The sequence below is a fragment of the Entelurus aequoreus genome, linkage group LG15 (assembly GCF_033978785.1).
Source record: "Entelurus aequoreus isolate RoL-2023_Sb linkage group LG15, RoL_Eaeq_v1.1, whole genome shotgun sequence".
Classification (NCBI taxonomy): Eukaryota; Metazoa; Chordata; class Actinopteri; order Syngnathiformes; family Syngnathidae; genus Entelurus; species Entelurus aequoreus.
The window spans coordinates 49,280,690-49,302,044 of record NC_084745.1 but is presented as its reverse complement, the minus strand read 5'-3'; the positions used below and the strand labels follow the sequence as shown (position 1 = coordinate 49,302,044).

Sequence of the window (21,355 nt, the reverse complement as noted above, 5' to 3'; positions counted from 1 at the left end):
CTCTCTCTCTCTCTCTCTCTCTCTCTCTCTCTGTCTCTCTCTCTCTCTGTCTCTCTCTCTCTCTCTCTCTCTCTCTCTCTCTCTCTCTCTCTCTATGTCCACTACTTGATGTCCATATCCAGCAGTGCTTAAACTAACCTAGTCAACCTAGTAGAATTAGTGTGTCAAACTCTTTTTCATTGAGGGCCACATCGCAGTTATGGTTGCCCTCAGAGGGCCGCATTTAACTATGAGTAATATATGAATATACATGTGTATATATATATAATAATTAGGGATGTCCGATATCGGACTGCCGATATCGGCCGATAAAATTTGCTTTAAAATGTGATATCGGAAATTATCGGTATCGGTTTCAAAAAGTAAAATGTATGACTTTTTAAAACGCCGCTGTACGGAGTGGTACACGGACATACTAATATCTACGGCTTTTCACACACAAGTGAATGCAATTCATACTTGGTCAACAGCCATACAAGTCACACTGAGGGTGGACGTATAAACAACTTTAACACTGTTACAAATAGGCACCACACTGTGAACCCACACCAAACAAGAATGACAAACACATTTCGGGAGAACATCCACGCCATAACACAACATAAACACAACAGAACAAATACCCAGAACCCCTTGCAGCACTAACTCTTCCCGGACGCTACAATATACACCCCCCGCTACCCCCTACCCTAAAACCCCGCCCCCGCCCACCTCAACCTCCTCATGCTCTCTCAGGGAGAGCATGTCCCAAATTCCAAGCTGCTGTTTTGAGGCATGTTAAAAAAAATAATGCACTTTGTGACTTCAATAATAAATATGGCAGTGCCATGTTGGCACTTTTTTTTTTCCATAACTTGAGTTGATTTATTTTGGAAAACCTTGTTACATTGTTTAATACATCCAGCGGGGCATCACAACAAAATTTGGCATAATAATGTGTTAATTCCACGACTGTATATATCGGTATCGGATGATATCGGAATCGGTAATTAAGAGTTGGACAATATCGGAATATCGGGTATCGGCAAAAAAGCCATTATCTGATATCTTTAGAGACAGCCTTAGATCACATACTTTTTCACGAAAATCGTCCTATACTGATCGGTGGCCGATCGATTTAAAATGTTTGTAAAATACAACATTTTTGTCAACGAAGATTTGCATCAGCCTTTGATAGTAGGCTAATATCGCCAATATAGACACTTACATCATGTGTTGTCTTCATTATAACACTTATATAAGACTTTTAAAGTCATTTTGATAGTAGGCTAATATCGCCAATATAGACTCTTACATCATGTGTTGTCTTCATTATTACACTTATATAAGACTGTTAAAGTCATTTTGATAGTAGGCTAATATAGCTAATACAGACACTTACATCATGTGTTGTCTTCATTATTACACTTATATAAGACTTTTAAAGTCATTTTGATAGTAGGCTAATATAACCAATATCGACACTTACATCATGTGTTGCCTTCATTATAACACTTATATAAGACTTTTAAAGTCATTTTGATAGTAGGCTAATATAGCTAATATCGACACTTACATCATGTGTTGTCTTCATTATAACACTTATATAAGACTTTTAAAGTCATTTTGATAGTAGGCTAATATAACCAATATCGACACTTACATCATGTGTTGCCTTCATTATAACACTTATATAAGACTTTTAAAGTCATTTTGATAGTAGGCTAATATAGCTAATATCGACACTTACATCATGTGTTGTCTTCATTATAACACTTATATAAGATTTTTAAAGTCATTTTGATAGTAGGCTAATATAACCAATATCGACACTTACATCATGTGTTGCCTTCATTATAACACTTATATAAGACTTTTAAAGTCATTTTGATAGTAGGCTAATATAGCTAATATCGACACTTACATCATGTGTTGTCTTCATTATAACACTTATATAAGATTTTTAAAGTCATTTTGATAGTAGGCTAATATAACCAATATCGACACTTACATCATGTGTTGCCTTCATTATAACACTTATATAAGACTTTTAAAGTCATTTTTGATAGAAGCTAATATAGCTAATATAGACACTTACATCAAGTGTTGCCTTCATTATAACACTTATATAAGACTTTTAAAGTCATTTTTATAGTAGGCTAATATAGCTAATATAGACACTAGCATCATGTGTTGCCTTCATTAAAACACTTATATAAGACTTTTAAAGTCATTTTGATAGTAGGCAAATATAGACACTTACAGCATGTGTTGCCTTCATTATAACACGTATATAAGACTTTTAAAGCCATTTGGTTGGTAGGCTAATATAGCTAATATAGACACTTATAGCATGTGTTGCCTTCATTATAACACTTGTATAAGACTTTTAAAGTCATATTGATAGTAGGCTAATATAGCTAATATAGACACTTACAGCATGTGTTGCCTTCATTATAACACTTGTATAAGACTTTTAAAGTCATTTTGATAGTAGGCTAATATCGCTAATATAGACACTTACAGCATGTGTTGCCTTCGTTATAACACTTGTATAAGACTTTTAAAGTCATTTTGATAGTAGGCAAATATAGACACTTACAGCATGTGTTGCCTTCATTATAACACGTATATAAGACTTTTAAAGCCATTTGGTTGGTAGGCTAATATAGCTAATATAGACACTTATAGCATGTGTTGCCTTCATTATAACACTTGTATAAGACTTTTAAAGTCATATTGATAGTAGGCTAATATAGCTAATATAGACACTTACAGCATGTGTTGCCTTCATTATAACACTTGTATAAGACATTTAAAGTCATTTTGATAGTAGGCTAATATCGCTACTATAGACACTTACAGCATGTTGCCTTCGTTATAACACTTGTATAAGACTTTTAAAGTCATTTTGATAGTAGGCAAATATAGACACTTACAGCATGTGTTGCCTTCATTATAACACGTATATAAGACTTTTAAAGCCATTATGATAGTAGGCTAATATAGCTAATATAGACACTTACATCATGTGTTGCCTTCATTATAACACTTATATAAGACTTTTAAAGCCATTTTGATAGTAGGCTAATATAGCTAATATAGACACTTACAGCATGTGTTGCCTTCATTATAACACTTATATAAGGCTTTTCATTGTTTGCGGCTCCAGACAGATTATTTTTATTGTATTTTTGGTCCTATATGACTCTTTCAACATTTTGGGTTGCCGACCCCTGGGCTATACGTTACAATTTAATGATCAAAAATGGTGATTTTTATTCCTATTAAAAAAAAAAATTCCGGGGGGTCTGGAACCCCGTAATGCAACTTTAATGCACTTTGTTGTAAATGTTGATAGCATATATAATAAACAGCATAATTTCATACGCCAACACAACATATGGGCTATCAATTCACCCCCCAACTCACACAAAGGAAGCAACACAACAAAGTACCACAGTAGCTCATTTCCTGAGTGGAAGAGCTACTTCATGTCATAATTCGCCTTTCGAAAGAGCGAGTCTAAATGGTAGAGCGTAGATCTTTCTCAGTAAAAAAAGATCTGACACATAAATAATCTTCGAGAACGAGATGGCGCTCGTCCCCCCCGCCAATAAAAAAAACCCAGCGGAGCTCTGATGCTTTAATTACGCAGCCAACACAAGCACGGTGGGCGAGACCCTCCAGGGTTTTTTTTGCATCCTTGGATATGAGTCTTTGGGGACCCAGACGGCCTCTTTGTAGGCCTTCACTGCCTTTTGTCTTTCCGACTCGGAGGTCCCGTGGGTGAGGCCGCCATGGCGTCACATGACTGTTATTGGCCAACGACAAAGGCCCTCATGAATTATGCGCGAGGAAAAGAGATGGCGACTCCACCCTCAATTATGTAAATTTAACTTGCAGGCGAGAGGGGGGCTAATGTTCATTTTAAGCTACCACACGGACGCAAATTAAATATTCAAAATAATTGGCCTGACGATGTATCTTTTTAAGTAAAACCTCGGGGAAGTTCCGATTGATCGGCCAGCGATTGGTGTCGGACAGTTTTTCGTGATTGCCAGTTAACCCTGTAACACCCCTTGTTGTAAAATTACGTTACCTTTTAACCCATACTTGCCAACCTTGAGACCTCCAATATCGGGAGGTGGGGGGTGGGGTTTGGGGGCGGGGGGCGTGGTTGGGGGCGTGGTTATTTACAGCTAGAATTCACCAACTCGAGTACTTCATATATATATATATATATATATATATATATATAAATATATATATATATATATATATATATATATTTATTTTATTTACATAGAAAAAAGAAAAAAAATACTTGAATTTCAGTGTTCCGGTGGCTATCCATTAGATGGCAGTATTGTCCTGTTTACCTTCTCCGTTCATGATGAGTATATCATTTCGGCCACCGTGTTCAATGGAGAAGTCTGTTATGTTATGTTATGTTATGTTATGTTATGACGTCATTGGGCAGGCAAGCTGTTTATATTGTGGGAAAGCGGACGTGAGAACAGGCTGTCCCCACTCAGTCTCAGGTCCGCATTGAGCCGGAGGGGGCGTGGCCTCCAGCCCCGGCTGAATACCGGGAGTTTGTCGGGAGAAAATCTCTGCCGGGAGGTTGTCGGGAGAGGCGCTGAATACCGGGATTCTCCCGCTAAAAACGGGAGGGTTGGCAAGTATGCTTTAACCATCCTGAAAAACAATCTGTTATACATATTTATTTTTTTACCACATTTGCTTAGTCATTGGGTCCTATTGTTCAGTCTCACAAGGCTATTGGATCGTACTTGTGTTTATAAGTCACGCCTTCTGGCCATGAACTCACACAACCTCTCATGTTTTCCTTCGAACAACATCTATTTGTTTCATTGGACTGGATTCATCAGATTCAAGTAAGTAAAATGTCTTTTATATTTTTTTGGGTTGTTATTACAATGTCTAGAGCAGGGGTGTCCAAACTTTTTCCACTGAGGGCCGCACACGGAAAAATTAAAGCATGTGGGGGCCATTTTGATATTTTTCATTTTGAAACCATAACAAAATATATGGATTTTTTATTTATTTTACCTTTAGGGGTCCCGGGGACCATAAAGGGTCTCAGTCATTAAAATGTTAAAAATGAGTCAGATTATTATTTTTTTTAATTATTTAACGCTTACAGTAAATCTCTATATCAACTTCAAGTTGATATAAAGTAATACAAATTTTAAAAAAATGTTTTATGGCTTTTCTGTCAAAAACAACTTAGTTTTTTGTATACCGTATTTCCTTGAATTGCCGCCGGGAATATAGTATTCGCCTGCCTAGAATTACAGCCGGATCAAACTCTTCCGCCGGGTCAAATATGAGTCATTAAATGACTCCCGCCTCCTGGTGGTAGAGGGCGCTAGTGATCCTTCTTGCGACTACTGGTACTGCAGAAGACCGGTGCTGTAGAAGAAGACAACAAGCCGCAAGCGTGAGCAGCGATCGTTTGCTTGCACTTTTAACATGGAGAATTACATATCTAAAATAAAACAGTTTTCTAAACTGGACTTTCAATCGAAGCAGGAAGTAATAATTAAAGGAATATCTCCATCGAGACAGAGAGACTTTTAAAACTGAAGAAAGATAAGGAAGACTGCTTTTGATCAGAAGCAGTTGCACATGGACTCATTTATAAGTAAAGGTAAGACCATAATGACGTTTTTTTTTATTAAATGTGCTTTTCATGATAAGGTAAGCGCCGGAGTGAGAAGAGGTTTTAAAATAATTAGCGCATGCTTGCCCATTCCGCATGCTTTTGGTAAGCGCAGGAGTGAGAAGAGGTTTTAAATTAATTAGCGCCCCGGCGGCTATTCAAGGAAATACGGTAGTAAAACTAAAATATATAGTATTTAGTAATTAGAGCCCTAAAATATCAATAAGGCAGGACACCATTGATTTTAATTATTTCATATTTTTGAGTAATCACAGTGAAAAGATAAATAAAAAAATCACTAAATATATTTGGGATCCAAAAGGTGCCCCACTCATAAAGTCATACATTTTTTTTAGGTTTTTCTTTTACTTTCAACACTTAAGTTACGAGATCAACTTCAGATATATCTGTCCATTTTATGCTGGAACAATTATTTTGTTTGTTTTATGCGCTTTTGTCAAAGAAAACTTTGATGTTTTTATATGGCTACTACACAAAATATGCAATATTTACCACATAAAACATTCTAAAGTGAAATATTTGAAGTAATTGGAGCCCTGAAAATAATTCATTATAACATGGATTTTTTTGTCTTTTTTTTTTTTTTTTTGAGCAAAGGCACAAAAATAAAAATAAAGACAAAATAAATAAAAAAACAGCCTGCATGGCAGATTTTGTGTCAACATTGCAACTTTTTCTTGTTAGATTTCACCTAATTCCACTTTTTTAAATGTTCTTTTTTATTTTTACAATAGTATTTCCAGAAAGTGTGGCGGGCAGGTAAACAATTAGCTGCGGGCCGCAAATGGCCCCCGGGCCGCACTTTGGACACCCCTGGTCTAGAGCATGTACATATGTAGTTATTGTGGAACAGATGCATCAAATTTCATTTAGAGCTTGTTATATAATTGTTGCAATTAAACAACACTGGGTGAATGTGGTAGTCAAAATAGCTGGCTTGTTGCAGTGGGCTCAAACAGGTTGTATTCCCTCCACTACATCACTGCCTGAAGTATTTTTTCTATACATGGATAGTATACATTCTAGCTTTGTGTTGTGTTCTGGTCAAATTTGACTGGTTTACAAGTTTTATATCTAAAAAATGTAGTTAATTGATCAGCCTGACCTAAAATTCCATGACTTTGTCCACAAAGAGGATATCAACAGACAATTCAGTTCTGGGGAAAGTAATGTTCCTGAATGTGTGGATGTAATGTTTTCCTTTTAGTATGATAATTAGAGCCATTAATCCATTTACATTTACATTGATGGAATTTGGACATATTTGTCCAAACATACATAAAAATAAAAAAATTGTAACTCTTCAATTTCTGCATCAAATGCCTCCTACAACAACATCTGAAAGGTCAAATATTTATTTTTGTAGGTTTTTCTATATTTGGGTCTTACAGGGTTAAAGCCTTTTAATGTTGATCCCTTCTGGCTAATATTGTATTTATTTTGACTTTATTTTCTAGTTTCTTAAGTATCGTGTATTATTATCACTGGAGGACGAGGCTAAACATGTTACACACAAAGGGCAAGCCAGGAAATAGCTAAGCTAACTGTTAAGCGAGCTTAGACCAAGAAATAAGTGCTAAATTGAGTTAAAGAAGTTAACCGAGTTACAGTAGAAAGTAAGCAACATGAATTCAATAAGAGTCTAGAACAAGGGTGTCAAACGTGCGGGCAGGTTTGATCAGGCCCGCGTCCCGCAAGATCAGTGTGCTAAGTATAAAAATGAGCGGCGATTTTTTTAATGAAAGAAACTGCTGTTTTAAATGTGTCCACTGGAGGTCGCAATAGCAATTCAAATGTAACCCACGTCACACATGACGTGTTTTAAGGTGACGTGTCAGCTGACTTTAAGCGCCCTCTGGATTTGCTGCCATTACTCCAATCAGCGCAGGTGGAAGCAGTATCGACGCACAATACCTACTTTAATTGTAAATTATCCACTGAACAGATAAAATAACGAAACGATAAGTCAACTTGACCATTATCTGTGTAGTTGGAGTTCCGTGCAGCGCTTAAAATTGGTTGAATGCACGATGCGCACCCTGAACTCCATTGTAAAAATGTGTGTTTCTACATTTGTGTTTCTTCTATTTTATTCTATGCTTAAATCTACTATCTTCACATTGGTTAAGTTTGTAGTTACGTTACCTTGATTTCGGCGATGGTGTCATTTTGATAATTGTTTTGTTTATATTATAATTGTAATATTTGAATGATGACAAACAAATGTGTTGTGGCAGTTGCGGATGTCACCAATGCGGCGGTTTGAGGAAACACTCGGTTGCTTTTCCAAACACGTCTTTACTGGTGAACTGCCAATACGAGAATCCTAAACAGGAAGTGCTTGAAGTTTAATGGCTTTGTAAAAACACGGAGACAGAAGTTAATTGTGTTTTTCACTGTGTTTTTGAAACTGGACCAATTTTGTCCTGAGAGCTTTCAACTAACTTGAAGTGTTTTGCCAAGAGGATTATTTACTACACCGATGTAGTAACCGTATATTTTTCAGTTTATTTATGGTGAGTGCTTTTGACAGTTTAACAATGTTAACAAAATATTTAAACTAGTTCCTTGCACTCTTTTTTTTTTTTTACATATAACTGTTTGAACAAAACAATGTTACACAATAATTAAACAACAAACTATCTATTAGTTATCTAAATCCTTTGTTTTTTCCCCTCAAAGCCCTCCTGTGTGCAGGGAATTATTTTTTAATCCATTTTTGTAACCATTTTGACAAAATAAAAAAAATATTAATCTAATCACTTTAGTATTGATCATATACTGATACTACCCTTGGTATCGATACCACACATTTTTAGCTGACACACCAACAGTTGTTATATTACCTTCTCTCTATACTCATTAATTTCCTGGTAATAACTTCTTACTTTCTGCTGGGACGTGGATCCATTTACACTTCTTAAAATTTACTAAGCACTTATTTCTTCTGTTTCAAGCTAGCTTCACGGCTAGCTTAACTAGCTTAGCTAACATGTTTAGCTCGTCCTACAGTAGTTGATAATGATGCTTGGGGAACTAAAAAAATGCAGTTTTTTCGCCATAATGGAGGTAATTATTATTACTAAGCACTTATTTCTTCTGTTTCAAGCTAGCTTCAAGGCTAGCTTTGCTAACATGTTTAGCTCGTCCTACTGTAGTTGATAATGATACCAGGGAAACTAAAAAAATTAAGTTTTTTCGCCATAATGGAGGTAATTATTATTACTAAGCACTTATTTCTTCTGTTTCAAGCTAGCTTCACGGCTAGCTTAGCTAGCTTTGCTAACATGTTTAGCGCGTCCTACAGTAGTTGATAATGATGCTTGGGAAACAAAAAAATTCATTTTTTTCGCCATAATGGAGGTAAATTTACAAGAGCCTCTTCCACAATGTCTTTGTACGGAAGTACATATGCCGGGCACATTAAAAGGCATTAATTGACAATTGTCATGAAAATCGGCGTATTCTGATCAGTGGCCGATCAATTGGCACATCCCTAGAAAAAAACTAATGATTTAGATGACTATTATAGAGAACTTTTTAATTTTGTTTGGCTATTGTGACCTATTGACTTTGTTTTGATCAAACAATTGTATGAAATAAAAGATAATAAGGAAGTACCGGTAGTTAAATTATTGTGTTGATATTGTTCAACTGTCAATAGAACTCGCAAATGAGAACATTTTGAGGAAATATATGTGATATATTTGGTATTGGTATATATTTGGTATTGGTATTTCACTCATGGATGATTATCGGAATCGGCAGCATAAAACCTCAGCCTTCCCGGTAAGGTCTATTCAGGTGTACTGGAGAGGAGGCTACGCCGGATAGTCGAACCTCGGATTCAGGATGAACAGAGTGGTTTTCGTCCTGGTCGTGGAACTGTGGACCAGCTCTATACTCTCGGCAGGGTCCTTGAGGGTGCATGGGAGTTTGCCCAACCAGTCTACATGTGCTTTGTGGACTTGGAGAAGGCATTCGACCGTGTACCACAGGAAGTCCTGTGGGGAGTGCTCAGAGAGTATGGGGTATCGGACTGTCTGATTGTGGCGGTCCGCTCCCTGTATGATCAGTGTCAGAGCTTGGTCCGCATTGCCGGCAGTAAGTCGGACACGTTTCCAGTGAGGGTTGGACTCCGCCAAGGCTGCCCTTTGTCACCGATTCTGTTCATAACTTTTATGGACAGAATTTCTAGCCGCAGTCATGGCGGTGAGGGTATCTGGTTTGGTGGCTGCAGGATTAGGTTTCTGCTATTTGCAGATGATGTGGTCCTGATGGCTTCATCTGGCCAAGATCTTCAGCTCTCACTGGATCGGGTCGCAGCCGAGTGTGAAGCGACTGGGATGGGAATCAGCACCTCCAAGTCCGAATCCATGGTTCTCGCTCGGAAAAGGGTGGAGTGCCATATCCGGGTTGGGGAGGAGATCTTGCCCCAAGTAGAGGAGTTCAAGTACCTCGGAGTTTTGTTCACGAGTGAGGGAAGAGTGGATCGTGAGATCGACAGGCGGATCGGTGCGGCGTCTTCAGTAATGCGGACGCTGTATCGATCCGTTGTGGTGAAGAAGGAGTTGAGCCGGAAGGCAAAGCTCTCAATTTACCGGTCGATCTACATTCTCATCCTCACCTATGGTCATGAGCTTTGGGTCATGACCGAAAGGACAAGATCACGGGTACAAGCGGCCGAAATGAGTTTCCTCCGCCGGGTGGCGGGGCTCTCCCTTAGAGATAGGGTGAGAAGCTCTGTCATCCGGGAGGAGCTCAAAGTAAAGCCGCTGCTCCTCCACATCGAGAGGAGCCAGATGAGGTGGTTCGGGCATCTGGTCAGGGTGCCACCCGAACGCCTCCCTAGGGAGGTGTTTCGGGCACGTCCGGGGAAGACCCAGGACACGTTGGGAAGACTATCTCTCCCGGCTGGCCTGGGAACGCCTCGGGATCCCCCGGGAGGAGCTGGACGAAGTGGCTGGGGAGAGGGAAGTCTGGGCTTCCCTGCTTAGGCTGCGGCCCCCGCGACCCGACCTCGGATAAGCGGAAGAAGGTGGATGGATGGCAGCATAAAACCGTGATTGAAACATCCAGAGTAAAACCCTAAAGTCTTCCAGTCGTACACAGCATCGGATAAGCTGAGCCGTGACAATCCAGGCCAAAAAGGATGTCTGATATATGCACCGTGTCATTTTAAGTTATGTTCTAAAACAAATTTCTCTCAACACGCCCTGCGAGTAAGCCAGTCAACCATGCATAAAACAAACTCTGCCTATAAATAACCCAATCGGCGTCAGGTCAGGCACTGGGCATGAACACGGTCTGCCAGCCTTCTCTGCACGCCAACTTTTTTAATGTCATTATGTCACAACGGACAGCAAACACTGACCTATTGACGTCTCCTATTAGCTGCTGACAGTAAGTGAACCGCTCAGCTTCTCCTTTTACAGCCTCAATCAAGTTTTACCCGGGTAAAAGGATCCTTCCCTGGTTGGTTTCCATCATTGTTGATGCCATTACAAATCGCCAATGCTTATTTAGATTGTCCACTGGGCAGCGGATGCCCGGTTCGATTGTGAGGGACCAGTAACTGCATATTATATTGACCCGGCAGCTACTGTGGCATTGTGTTTGGAGTGGTCTTTCCAGGAAATAGGCCTAATACCACTCTCCATTCATGCAACTGATATTTCCACTTGATCACTTATTTTGACGTGTGCTACTGTGAGAGTCTAACTGAAACCGGTCTGCAGACTCAATAGGCAAATGTTTCCCAGCAGGCACAAGACGTTGAAACAACGTTGATTATACGTACATGCCCTTCAAAACTGACTTGGAAACAAAGTTCTACAATAGTTGTATTTGTAAATTGAGACAACGTTGATGTCTAACGTTGGATCCACGTTGTTGGTTGGGAAATGACCAACATTCAAAGGTCAAATCAACGTCACAACCTGACATTGAATCAATGTCGTCAAAAAGTATGTTGTTTCGACGTGTTTGTGTGTCGAATTTTGGTTGGGAAATGAACAAAATTCAATGGTCAAATCAACGTCAGAACCCAACATTGATTAAACGTCGTCAAAAAGCATGTTGTTTCAACGTTGTATTTGTGTTGTAGAATATTGGTGGGGAAATGACCAAATTTCAATGGTCATATCAACGTCACAACCTGACATTGATTAAACGTTGTCAAAAAGCATGTTGTTTCAACGTTGTATTTGTGTTGTAGAATATTGGATGGGAAATGACCAAATTTCAATGGTCAAATCTACGTCTCAACCCAACATTGAATAAACGTTGTCAAAAAGCATATTGTTTCAACGTTTTATTTGTGTTGTAGAATATTGGTTGGGAAATGACCATAATTCAATGGTCAAATCAACGTCACAACCCATCATTGATTAAGCGTTGTCAAAAAGCATTTTGTTTCAATGTTGTATTTGTGTTGTAGAATAATGGTTGGGAAATGACCAAAATAAAATGGTCAAACTAACATCAGAACCCAACATTGTTTAAACGTTGTCAAAAAGCATGTTGTTTCAATGTTGTGTTTGTGTTGTAACATATTGGTTGGGAAATGACCAAATTTCAATGGTCAGATCAACGTCACAACCTAACATTGAATAAACGTTGTCAAAAAGCATGTTGTTTCAACGTTGTATTGGTGTTGTACAATATTGGTTGGAAATGACCAAAATTAAATGGACAAATAAACGTCACACCCTGACATTGAATCAATGTTGTAAAAAAGCATGTTGTTTCAACGTTGTATTTGTGTTGTAGAATATTGGTTGGGCAATGCCCAAAATTCAATGGTCAAATCAACTTCAGAACCTGACATTGAATAAACGTTGTCAAAAAGCATGTTTCAATGTTGTATTTGTGTTGTAGAATAATGGTTGGAAATGATCAAAATTAAATGGACAAATCAAAGTCAGAACCCAACATTGAAAAAACGTCAAAAAGCATTTTGTTTCAATGTTGTATTTGTGTTGTAACATATTGGTTGGGAAATGACCAAAATTCAATGGTCAAATCAACGTCACAACCCAACATTGATTAAAGGTTGTCAAAAAGCATGTTGTTTCAACATTTTATTTGGGTTGTAGAATATTGGTTGGGAAATTACCATAATTCAATGGTCAAATCAATGTCAGAACCCAACATTTAATAAACGTCAAAAAGCATGTTATTTCAACATTGTATTTGTGTTGTAGAATATTGGTTGGGAAATGCCCAAAATTCAATGGTCAAATCAACGTCAGAACCTGACATTGAATAAACGTTGCCAAAAAGCATGTTGTTTCAACGTATTAGTGTTGTAGAATATTGGTTGGGAAATGACCAACATTCAATGGTCACATCAACGTCAGAACCCAACATTGTTTAAACGTTGTCAAAAAGTATGTTGTTTCAATGTTGTATTTGTGTTGTAGAATAATGGCTGGTAAATGACCAAAATTAAATGTCAGAAACCAACATTGAATAAACGTCAAAAAGCATGTTGTTTCAATGTTGTATTTGTGTTGTAGAATTTTGGTCGGGAAATGACCAAAATTCAATGGTCAAATCAACGTCACAACCTGACATTGAATAAACGTCGTCAAAAAGCATGTTTGGTCATTTCCCAACCAATATTCGACAACAAAAATACGTTGAAACAACATGCTTTTTGACAACGTTTATTCAACGTTAGGTTGTGACGTTGATTTGACCATTGAAATTTGGTCATTTCCCAACCAATATTTTACAACGTTCAAAATTCAATTATCAAAGTAACATCAATGTTGTTGCAACGTTCTATGGTCAAATCAACGTCAGAACCCAACATTGAATAAACGTTGTCAAAAAGCATGTTGTTTTAATGTTGTATTTGTGTTGTAGAATATTGCAGTGTTTCCCATAAACTGCCAAGATACCTGTGGCTGTGGGGGCGTGGCTATGGGCGTGGTCACCGTGACAACATCGAGTAATTTGCATAATTTACTACAATGCTATGATTTTCTCTAAAAAGGCTCAAAAAATGTATAATTACTAATTAATAACAGTTTTGTTTTAAACATTCCATCCATCCATTCATTTTACAATATAATTACAACACTTTATGTACATATTTATATACAGATTTGAACAATAAGAAATATATATATATATATATATATATATATATATATATATATATATATATATATATATATATATATATATATATATATATATATAATATATTAAATATATTTATTAATTGTGGTTCTTACAAAAAATATATCTTATAAAATATAAAAGCTAAAATGTCTCTTAAAGCTCTGCCCCTTTAATTAGTGCATACTAAATAATTTAACTTTAGCCTACTACTACAACCATATTATTTACCAGCAACATAAAGTGAAACAGAGGCAGAGGTGTCCTGCCACAGTCAGTAACAAATAAACAGAAAACAGCAGTGGTCAAATACAAATAAGGCAACAAGAGAAGTATCCTACACTTCTCTTTTGTAAAGTAAATCTGAACAGCCGATATGGGCATCTACATCAACTATAGGATTTGCCTGAGAAGCTGGACAGGACAAAAAAAAAAAAAATTCTATTTGTGGCGGACGTAATTCTTTCGTGGCGTGCCGCCACAAATAAATGAATGTGCGGGAAACACTGTATTGGTTGGTAAATGACACAAATTCAATGGTCAAATCAACGTGAGAACTCAACATTGATTAAACATTGTCAAAAAGCATGTTGTTTCAATGGTATGTTGCAGTTGCTCGACGTCAGTACCTAATTGCTGTCAACGTTGTTTTCAGGTCCTGTGCCTGCTGGGTTAAGCGTGCTGTCACTGAGCCCGGCACTCAATATTAATCTGGCTCACTGTCCTCATATGAGGCAGATGGTATTTGACAAACAGGAGCCATGTGGCCAGAACGCTATCGACTATGCGTGGGAATCTAACAGTGGCATTAATTAGCGCCAACTTTGGCTCTAATCCTCACAGTGCAGAGAAACTTTGCATTGAGAGTTAATGCAAAGGAAATTAAATGATTGGCAAACTTTTATATTGTTTGTTTTTGAGCCCATATAGCTCAGTTGCAAAAAATTGTCCCATCTCATTCCAAACAGTTAAATATGACAAAGCAGTGTTTCCCATAAACTGCCAAGATACCTGTGGCGGTGGGGGCGTGGCTATGGGCATGGTCACCATGACATCATCAAGTAATTTGCATAATTTACTACAATGATCTGATTTACTAATTAATAATAACAGTTTTGTTTTAAACGTCAATCCATCCATCCATCCATCCATTTTACAATATAATTACAACACTTTATGTACATATTTATATACAGATTTGAACAATAAGTTATTCACTGAAATATATTAATTGTGGTTCTTACAAAAAATATATCTTATAAAATATAAAAGCTAAAATGTCTCTTAAAGCTCTGCCCCTTTAATTAGTGCATACTAAATAATTTAACTTTAGCCTACTACTACAACCATATTATTTACCAGCAACATAAAGTGAAACAGAGGCAGAGGTGTCCTGCCACAGTCAGTAACAAATAAACAGAAAACAGTAGTGGTCAAATACAAATAAGGCAACAAGAGAAGTATCCTTTGTAAAGTAAATATGAACAGCCTATATGGGCATCTACACCAACTATAGGATTTGCCTGAAAAGCTGGACAGGACAAAAAAAAAATTACAAAATTTAAAAAAAAAAAATAATAATAATAATAATAATAATCTATTTGTGGCGGACGTAATTCTTTCGTGGCGGGCCGCCACAAATAAATTAATGTTTGGGAAACACTGCAAAGTGTACTCTAGTTCTCCAAAATGAAAGCCTTAAAAGTAGAAAATGCAAGATTATATTGTGTAATGACTAAAACTTGTATTTATAATGGTAGTCAATGGGGTTTGTTTTTTGTCCCTGTGATACTACACTGCTTTAAATTTTATAATGTGACACAGCAGGAAAATAAAACAATGTATCAAAATAATTGTATTAATATTTACTTGTATGTACAGTCGCGATCAAAAGTTGACATACACTTGTAAAGAACATAATGTCACGGCTGTCTTGAGTTTCCAATAATTTATACAACTCTTATTTTTTTGTGATAGAGTGATTGGAGCACATACTTGTTGGTCACCAAAAACATTCATGAAGTTTGGTTCTTTTATGAATTTATTATGGGTCTACTGAAAATGTGAGCAAATCTGCTGGGTCAAAAGTATACATACAGCAATGTTAATATTTGCTTACATGTTTCACTGTAATAAGGCACTTTTGGTAGCCATCCACAAGCTTCTGGCAAGTGCTTTTAGCTGCGGGCATTACCCTACAGGCTCTTCTCACTCTTTCTAGGCTCTCCTTCTTACATACATCACATACGTATACGCCCTCGTGGAGCAGAGAGGTAGCAGCATGGCTAAAGTTAGCTGTGGTGCGAGTGGTAATACGAGAGAAAGAAGGTGCGAATCTGGTAACAAATTAAGGAAGAATTAATTCCCAAGAAAAAATTCAAAGATGTCTATAAAGGAGCTGGTCTGATGTTCATATGTTGTTAATATTCAGTGTTTTATGGTTCGTAGTTAATATTGTTAATCCCAACTTTCTTTATTTTAATGTACATTTTGGGTGTCCCATTCAGTAAAAAACTGTAAAATTAAATTAATTTTTTGGAGGTGGTCTGTCATAACTTTTTAAGAACTTTATCGGACATTGTGACTTTTGGTATTAGTGTTCCTGGGAAAAAAAAGGGACCCAAACACAGATTTTTACAGCTAAATGTGTATATATCATTTATACACACATACACATTGCCCCCCAAGACACACATGTTCTCTTAATGTGGCAAACAGTCAAAATATTCACCCAGCTCTGATCTATGTAGTCTATTTTTGACACAACTGTTGTGCAAAAACACAACAAACCGACTTGACTTTTTCCACTGTCGGCCAGTACAGGTGCCTATACCAAATTCGCTTCACTTGAGACCGAATTTGAAGTTTGCCTTCTTATTACTTAAAAACGCGTGGGTCGTACGATACACGCACAAGTCGAACGTGGTTTTAGGGGTTCTATGCAAAGTTCGGCGCAGGTGTAGTGTCCCGTCCACGCTCTTTTAAGGTGTAAAATATCGACTACAATGGCGTCATTTCCTGACTTAGCTACGTGTTCAGCGCGTTAACAAATGTCAACCAAAGTTCTGATTTTCTTTACATCGCCTTTTCAATGGTGGTTTGTTTTGTGCCGAATTCTACATTTATTTTTGTACACATTTTGGTTACATTGTTGTTATGTTTTGCTTGATTGTAAAATATGTCTATAAAGGAGCTGGTCTGATGTTCATATGTTGTTAATATTCAGTGTTTTATGGTTCGTAGTTAATATTGTTAATCCCAACTTTCTTTATTTTAATGTACATTTTGGGTGTCCCATTCAGTAAAAAACTGTAAAATTCAATTAATTTTTTGGAGGTGGTCTGTCATAACTTTTTAAGAACTTTATCGGACATTGTGACTTTTGGTATTAGTGTTCCTGGGAAAAAAAGGGACCCAAACACAGATTTTTACAGCTAAATGTGTATATATCATTTATACACACATACACATTGGCCCCCCAGACACATTTTTTCTCTCAATGTGGCCCCCGAGTCAAAATATTCACCCAGCTCTGATCTATGTAGTCTATTTTTGACACAACTGTTGTGCAAAAACACAACAAACCGAATTGACTTTTTCCACTGTCGGCCAGTACAGGTGCCTATACCAAATTCCCTTCACCTGAGACCGAATTTGAAGTTTGCCTTCTTATTACTTAAAAACGCGTGGGTCGTACGATACACGCACAAGTCGAACGTGGTTTTAGGGGTTCTATGCAAAGTTCGGCGCATGCGTAGTGTCCCGTCCACGCTCTTTTAAGGTGTAAAATATCGACTACAATGGCGTCATTTCCTGACTTAGCTACGTGTTCAGCGCGTTAACAAATGTCAACCAAAGTTATGATTTTCTTTACATCGCCTTTTCAATGGTGGTTTGTTTTGTGCCGAATTCTACATTTATTTTTGTACACATTTTGGTTATATTGTTATGTTTTACTTGATTGTAAAAGATGTCTATGGAGGAGCTGGTCTGATGTTCATATGTTGTTAATATTCAGTGTTTTATGGTTCGTAGTTAATATTGTAAATCCCATTTTCATGTACATTTTGGGTGTCCCATTCAGTAAAAAACTGTAAAATTCCATTTCGTTTTTTTGAGGTGGTCTGTCATAACTTTTTAAGAAGAACTCTATCGGACATTGTGACTTTTGGTATTAGTGTTCCTGGGAAAAAAAGGAACCCAAACACAGATTGTTACAGCTAAATGTCTATATATAAGTTATATACACATACACATTGGCCCCCCAGACAGATATTTTCTCTCAATGTGGCCCCCGAGTCAAAATATTCGCCCAGCTCTGATCTATATTGTTTATTTTTTGACACAACTGTTGAGCAAAAACACAACAAACTGAATTTACTTTTTCACTGTCGGCCAGTACAGGTGCAATATACCAAATTGGCTTCACTTATGACCGAATTTTAAGTTTGCCTTTTTATTACTTAATAACGCGTGGTTGTACGATACACGCACAAGTCGAACGTGGTTTTAGGGGTTCTATGCAAAGTTCGGCGCAGGCGTAGTGTCCCGTCCACGCTCTTTTAAGGTGTAAAATATCGACTACAATGGCGTCATTTCCTGACTTAGCTACATGTTCAGCACGTTAACAAATGTCAACCAAAGTTATGATTTGCTTTACATCGCCTTTTCAATGGTGGTTTGTTTTGTGCCGAATTCTACATTTATTTTTCTACACATTTTAGTTACGTTGTTGTTGTGTTTTGCTTGATTGTGAAAGATGTCTATGGAGGAGCTGGTCTGATGTTCATATGTTGTTAATATTCAGTGTTTTATGGTTCGTAGTTAATATTGTAAATCCCACTTTCTTTATTTTCATGTACATTTTGGGTGTTTCATTCAGTAAAAAACTGTAAAATTCAATTTAGTTTTTTGGAGGTGGTCTGTCATAACTTTTTAAGAACTTTATCGGACATTGTGACTTTTGGTATTAGTGTTCCTGGGAAAAAAAGGGATCCAAACACAGATTTTTACAGCTAAATGTGTATATATCATTTATACACACATACACATTGGCCCCCCAGACACACATGTTCTCTTAATGTGGCCCCCAGTCAAAATATTCACCCAGCTCTGATCAATATTGTCTATTTTTTGACACAACTGTTGAGCAAAAACACAACAAACCGAATTGACTTTTTCCACTGTCGGCCAGTACAGGTGCCTATACCAAATTCCCTTCACTTGAGACCGAATTTGAAGTTTGCCTTCTTATTACTTAAAAACGTGTGGGTCGTACGATACACGCACAAGTCGAACGTGGTTTTAGGGGTTCTGTGCAAAGTTCGGCGCATGCGTAGTGTCCCGTCCACGCTCTTTTAAGGTGTAAAATATCGACTACAACGGCGTCATTTCCTGACTTAGCTACGTGTTCAGCGCGTTAACAAATGTCAACCAAAGTTAAGATTTTCTTTACATCGCCTTTTCAATGGTGGTTTGTTTTGTGCCGAATTCTACATTTATTTTTGTACACATTTTGGTTATATTGTTATGTTTTACTTGATTGTAAAAGATGTCTATGGAGGAGCTGGTCTGATGTTCATATGTTGTTAATATTCAGTGTTTTATGGTTCGTAGTTAATATTGTAAATCCCATTTTCATGTACATTTTGGGTGTCCCATTCAGTAAAAAACTGTAAAATTCCATTTCGTTTTTTTGAGGTGGTCTGTCATAACTTTTTAAGAAGAACTCTATCGGACATTGTGACTTTTGGTATTAGTGTTCCTGGGAAAAAAAGGAACCCAAACACAGATTGTTACAGCTAAATGTCTATATATAAGTTATATACACATACACATTGGCCCCCCAGACAGATATTTTCTCTCAATGTGGCCCCCGAGTCAAAATATTCGCCCAGCTCTGATCTATATTGTCTATTTTTTGACACAACTGTTGAGCAAAAACACAACAAACTGAATTTACTTTTTCCACTGTCGGCCAGTACAGGTGCAATATACCAAATTGGCTTCACTTATGACCGAATTTTAAGTTTGCCTTTTTATTACTTAATAACGTGTGGGTCGTGCGATACACGCACAAGTCGAACATGGTTTTAGGGGTTCTGTGCAGTGTTCGGCACATGTGTAGTGAGCCAAGGTGTAAAATATGGATTAGTACAGCGTTATTTCCTGACTTAGCTACGTCGTCAGCAAAGGTGGGCAACGCGTTAACAAATATCAACCAAAGTTATGGTGGTTTGTTTCGTGCCGAATTCTACATCTATGTTTTGTACACATTTTGGTTACATTGTTGTTGTGTTTTGCTTGATTGTAAAAGATTTCTATAAAGGAGCTGGTCTGATGTTCATATGTTGTTAATATTCAGTGTTTTATGGTTCGTAGTTAATATTGTAAATCCCACTTTCTTTAATTTCATGTACATTTTGGGTGTCTCATTCAGTAAAAAACTGTAAAATTCAATTTCGTTTTTTTGAGGTGGTCCGTCATAACTTTTTAAGAACTTTATCGGACATTGTGACTTTTGGTATTAGTGTTCCTGGGAAAAAAAGGGACCCAAACACAGATTTTTACAGCTAAATGTGTATATATAATTTATAAACACATACACATTGGCCCCCCAGACCCCTTTTTTTCTCTCAATGTGGCCCCCGATTCAAAATATTCACCCAGCTCTGATCTATATAGTCTATTTTTGACACAACTGTTGAGCAAAAACACAACAAACCAAATTGACTTTTTCCACTGTCGGCCAGTACAGGTGCAATATACCAAATTCCCTTCACTTGAGACCGAATTTTAAGTTTGCCTTCTTATTACTTAATAACGCGTGGGTCGTGGGATACACGCACAAGTCGAACGTGGTTTTAGGGGTTCTGTGCAGTGTTCGGCGCATGTGTAGTGAGCCAAGGTGTAAAATATCGACTAGTTCGGCGTTATTTCCTGACATTTTGTGCTACATTATGGCAGTTTTTTGCAGCGGTAGGGAACCTCTGAAGTGGCGACATTTTGAAGGAAGTCTGGCGGGTGAAGCGAGACGCCTTACCTGTGACATTTGAGGTCGCAGGTTGATCTCCTTGAGGTTGATGGAGTGCGGCTGGAGGTTGTTGAGCAGATGACAGAGGAGGACTCCATCCCGGAGGGTCTGGGCCAGGTCGAATACCTGCGCGGTCTCCCACGTCACCCGGTGGTTGGCTGGAAGCACCTTGCAGTGGATCAGCCACAGCGCGCATTGCCGCCAATATTCCATCATTACTCCTCTGCGTCGAGTCGGCGGTAGTTCGGATTCCGGATTTCTGTGGCGAGCTGGGACGGTGCTCCTTAAAGCCCGTCCATGGTGAGAGGGGAGCGGGAGGACGGGCGGATAGAGTCGGTGTGAGGATGGCAGCCTTGTGGGCTTGCATGACTGGATGGAGTCTCTCTCTCTCTCTTTCTCTCTCTCTCCCTCTCTCTCTCTCTCTCTCCCCTCCTACTCGCTCTGCCCGCCCCCTCGTCCACTTCTTCCGCTTAACAAGGCACCATTCTGTTGCAGGCACACAA

General features: G+C 37.9%; 1 protein-coding gene across 1 annotated transcript in view; it reads right to left on the bottom strand.

The window, feature by feature from the left end:
* Window positions 1-21,193, bottom strand: part of LOC133630230 (guanine nucleotide exchange factor VAV3-like) — a 277,047-nt gene extending 255,854 nt beyond the window's left edge. Inside the window, exon 1 of the mRNA XM_062021697.1 lies at window positions 20,862-21,193. Coding sequence (XP_061877681.1) covers window positions 20,862-21,068 — 207 coding nt within the window. The 5' untranslated portion in view covers window positions 21,069-21,193. The remainder of the gene's footprint in view (window positions 1-20,861) is intronic.
* Window positions 21,194-21,355: the final 162 nt, after the last annotated feature.